At 40.1% G+C, this 3685-nt stretch overlaps 1 protein-coding gene across 1 annotated transcript; it reads right to left on the bottom strand.

Moving 5' to 3' along the window:
• Nucleotides 1-1181: 1181 nt before the first annotated feature.
• On the bottom strand, nucleotides 1182-2012 carry HSPB3 (heat shock protein family B (small) member 3). Its single transcript, XM_085326429.1, has one exon. The coding sequence runs from the start codon at nucleotides 1821-1823 to the stop codon at nucleotides 1374-1376; it is 450 nt and encodes a 149-aa protein (XP_085182555.1). The 5' UTR covers nucleotides 1824-2012; the 3' UTR covers nucleotides 1182-1373.
• Between the last annotated feature and the right edge of the window lie 1673 nt (nucleotides 2013-3685).

The following is a 3685-nucleotide window of genomic DNA, read 5'->3' as shown; positions in this document are numbered from 1 at the left end:
TTAATTTGTCCAAACAGCAGATGGCGATCATAAAGAGTCTGTATTTAACTTGGCACTTTCCATCCCACATTCCTTTACTATTCATAGCACAGCAGTCATACTTATCTTCAGCTCACACAGAAGAAGGCAGTTGGATTTGCAGCTGCAGATCTCCTCAAATGTTTGAGTATTTACAAACTTATTTAGAGCATTTTTTTTCTTTTTTTTTCTTTTCATGTTGAGAAGACCAGATACTAGGTATAATGGGCAGATGGTTTTTTCAGCTCCACCACTCTTTTGAAATGAGAGAAAGTAGGACAGAAATTAAACTCATGTTTGCAGTATGGAGCCCCCACGCTTATGATTAGATCTGTGTTGAGCCCACGCTGATACGGGGAGAGTGGGGCTCCGCATAGGCAGAAGCATTTGCTCTTGAAGACACAGTTGCAGGATCTTGGCCTAAACTGTCAGGCAATGTAAGGAGTAAAATATTCATCTGATTGACCAGGAAACTACCTAGAATGTATAATAATGAAGGCATCCATGCTGTGTTAGTACTTTTTGATTAGTAGAGCTTCATAAGGAAAAACACGGTCCTTTTGAGTATTTATTTGTGCAATACATTTTTTTCTTCAGTTGCTGATAGATAGCAGAATATGTTAAACAAAAACAATTTTCTATATGCCTTTGAAAATTTTCTTTCAAATCAATGTCTTTGACAGAAAATATACTTACTTTCTTACTTATATCTACTTACTGGGTTTTCAAACAAATTTAGTCAGTGGTTATTCTGTTATTTTATAGTTTCAAACGTACAACACACTTTTTAAAAGAAATCTCTTAAAGGGTGCTCTGTATACAAACTTGAGCTGTGGAAATAGTTTTTCTTCTTGATAGTATCCTTCAGTTTGCATGCTTTTCCAGAGCCTAAGGAAGAAAAATTCAACCTGAAGTATTAATTAATATAAAACAGCATTTTGGTATGTAAATTAAATTTTCATAAAATTCATAACCTATCTATTGCTTCTTTAATGATTCATCCCATGAATACATGTTAAAAATGCTTATTCCTTGAAATACAATTCCTGCTTAGCAGAACTTTTAAATGTGCTTTATTTCTGGTATCTTATCAAAGAGGATTTTTTTCTCTTGATGCTCTAAATTTTCTGTTGTTCAAAAAGCCTCACTTTCCAGCACACATGTAGCTGAAGGCAAGCAGTTTATTTTCACACCAAACAGCAAGCTCAGCACACCGAAAAATATACACAAGATTTTCTTTATTTGTAATATAAATATAGCCGCATGCTTGACTACATTCTACAGCATTGCTTGAGTTACATTATTTTGTTATATTAAGAATGATTTTGTCTCACCGGTAAACTATTCACAAGAATTTAATTCGTTCCCACCGAGTTCTTCATTTCAACAACCAAAATGCCATCATGGCAGAAAAGTGCAGACAAATCCTTGTTCTCCACTCCGTTAGGCAGTTTGTATTGTCTGGTAAAGCTCCTGGACACGAAACCGTGTTCGTCCATCCTGGGCCCGTGTTGAGCTTTGATCAGCAGCCAGCCTTCGAAAGTCTGAATAATGATGTCTTCAGGGCGGAATTGCACGACATCCAGTAAGACCTGGAAGCGAGCGTTTTCCTCCTCCCGGCCGCTGCGCTCGGCCCCAGCTGTGCTTTCCGCGGGACGCCTTCTGCCGCCGAGCGCGGCTGTAGCAGGGCCCGGCAAAGCGTACAGAAAGTGATCCAATTTGAACGCTTCTGGCTCTCGGACCGCAAACTCGTCTTGATAGCGCGCAGGAGTTTCCACCCAGTGTCTTATAACTGTTTCTTCCATAGCTGAGGCAGACAGACGTGCGGCTGCCGCCTTCGCGCCGCTCAGGGGAGGCTGCAGAGCCCGGGCAGACGCCTTGCAGCCGTACGCCTTGCCTGCACGCTGCTTTATCAGCCRACGCAGCCTCTCGCTTTTAGCGCAGGCTGAGCGCAGCGCTCACGAGTTCGGGCTCCAGCGCCATGAGAGTTGTTTCGGCTTTTATCCACTAACAATAGAGCACTATTTATAGTGCCTGGCTCTTGAGTTGCTTCGACAGTTTTTACGCGTACGAATTTCAAGCATAAATAATGAAAGTGATATTTTAATGCACCTCCGAWTATTCTTGCAATATTGAGCTTTTTGTCATTACGAATAATGAGTAGACAAGTATTAAGAAAAAGTTCTTTGATTTAAAAGGAAATTTAATGATGCTATTTTTCCAAGGGATGAATTGTAGCAGTTATAAACTATATTTCTTTGAAATGTAATACAAAAATTACTGAGGGAAAGAATTTAATTCGCTTAATAGCATGAATAGAACGAATCTCAGCTAAGGTGAACAGTAAAGTTACTAAGTGCGTGGTAACACAGGTTGAAATATGAGAAAGAGGAGGAAAACGCGACAGTCCATTCCCGGAGGGGGGTGGCTGAAAAGCTGATCCTGCAGTCTTAGGGACCTACAAGCACAGTAGAGGCTTCCCGAGTGGGTCGGGGAGTCGGACTCCAGGGCACAGGCAGAATTACAGCGAAAGCTCATGTTTCTCAGCTTCCAAGAGAGGGCAGAGCTATTTTTCCCAGGAGCCTTACTCTTCTGGGGCTTAACAGCTTGAATCTGTGTTTGGGGCACAGGACTGATGTCTTCAAAGGCTCTCTGTGGAGTAACAACCTCCTTGCTACCAATCTGAGGACAAATAACACCCAGAATGTGTTAATAGTTTGGAAAACAAGACCAAAGAAGAAAGTGCAGTTGAAGTGGGAAAAGCATTTCCAAATTTTAATGTGTTTGCTATAAAATTCCTCTAGTGGGGCTTATGAATGGGAAGCAAAATGAACTATGACAACTGACAGAGAAATTGTTTATTCCYCTCAATTGCACTAATCAACAAGATATTCTTATTTTCTTGGCTTTTTATCATCACAGCTCTCTCCCTTTCTTCCTATCTTTGCATCTTCCCTTCTCACGAAAATAACAAGCCAGCTTATATGGGATCTTTGGTTGCTAATGGACTGCAGCCCCATGAAGAAACAGGCAGTCAAATTTCAATAATTATCACAAACTTTGTTGATTGAATAACAGAGCGGGGTTACTGGATGTATCTATAATTAAGGTTCAAAGGTTGCTATTTTATTTTAGGCACCTGAAGGTGGCTTTGCAAGGTAAGGAAATTACCAAAGGTAGATCAAGGGTTCAAGTTACCTTAGATTTGATTAATGCCATTTGATTAACGGAGCGTTGTGGGAAAGGAGAGTGTATTCTACTTCATTTAACTGTTGGCTCTTTTCTTGTCCAACTGCCCAGCAGAAATAATTTTAAAATGCAGTTCTGAATGTATGGTTTGCTAAAAGAGTGATAAAAATAGCCTGGCACATTGCCCATTATCTGTTCAGCAGCTGTTTTCTGTTTTGCAAGCCATTGATTCACTTGATGAGGAGACTTTAACCCTGCAGTGAAGCAGGATGCCCAGCTGGTTGTTCTTCACCAGACTGAACAAATACTATGCGTTTAGAAATTGCTAAGGTTATTGCTGTTCCTATTGAGTTCTCTGATGATAGTCTGATTTATTTTACTTCAGGTTTGCACTTCATTATCAAGTGAAGTAATACTGTATTCTCCTGTTTTTTCAATCATTCCATCTTCTGCAGAAAAAGGTAAAGTTGTCTATGTG

This window comes from Rhea americana, unplaced genomic scaffold (genome assembly GCF_003343005.1).
Source record: "Rhea americana isolate MKP2758 unplaced genomic scaffold, rheAme1 scaffold_13, whole genome shotgun sequence".
NCBI lineage: Eukaryota > Metazoa > Chordata > Aves > Rheiformes > Rheidae > Rhea > Rhea americana.
Note: the sequence above shows the minus strand (reverse complement) of the source record. Positions and strands in the feature narration are given on the sequence as shown.

Bases quoted from the DNA above. Each gene is read 5' to 3' on its own strand.
- HSPB3 (XM_085326429.1), bottom strand. From the start codon at position 1,823: ATGGAAGAAACAGTTATAAGACACTGGGTGGAAACTCCTGCGCGCTAT.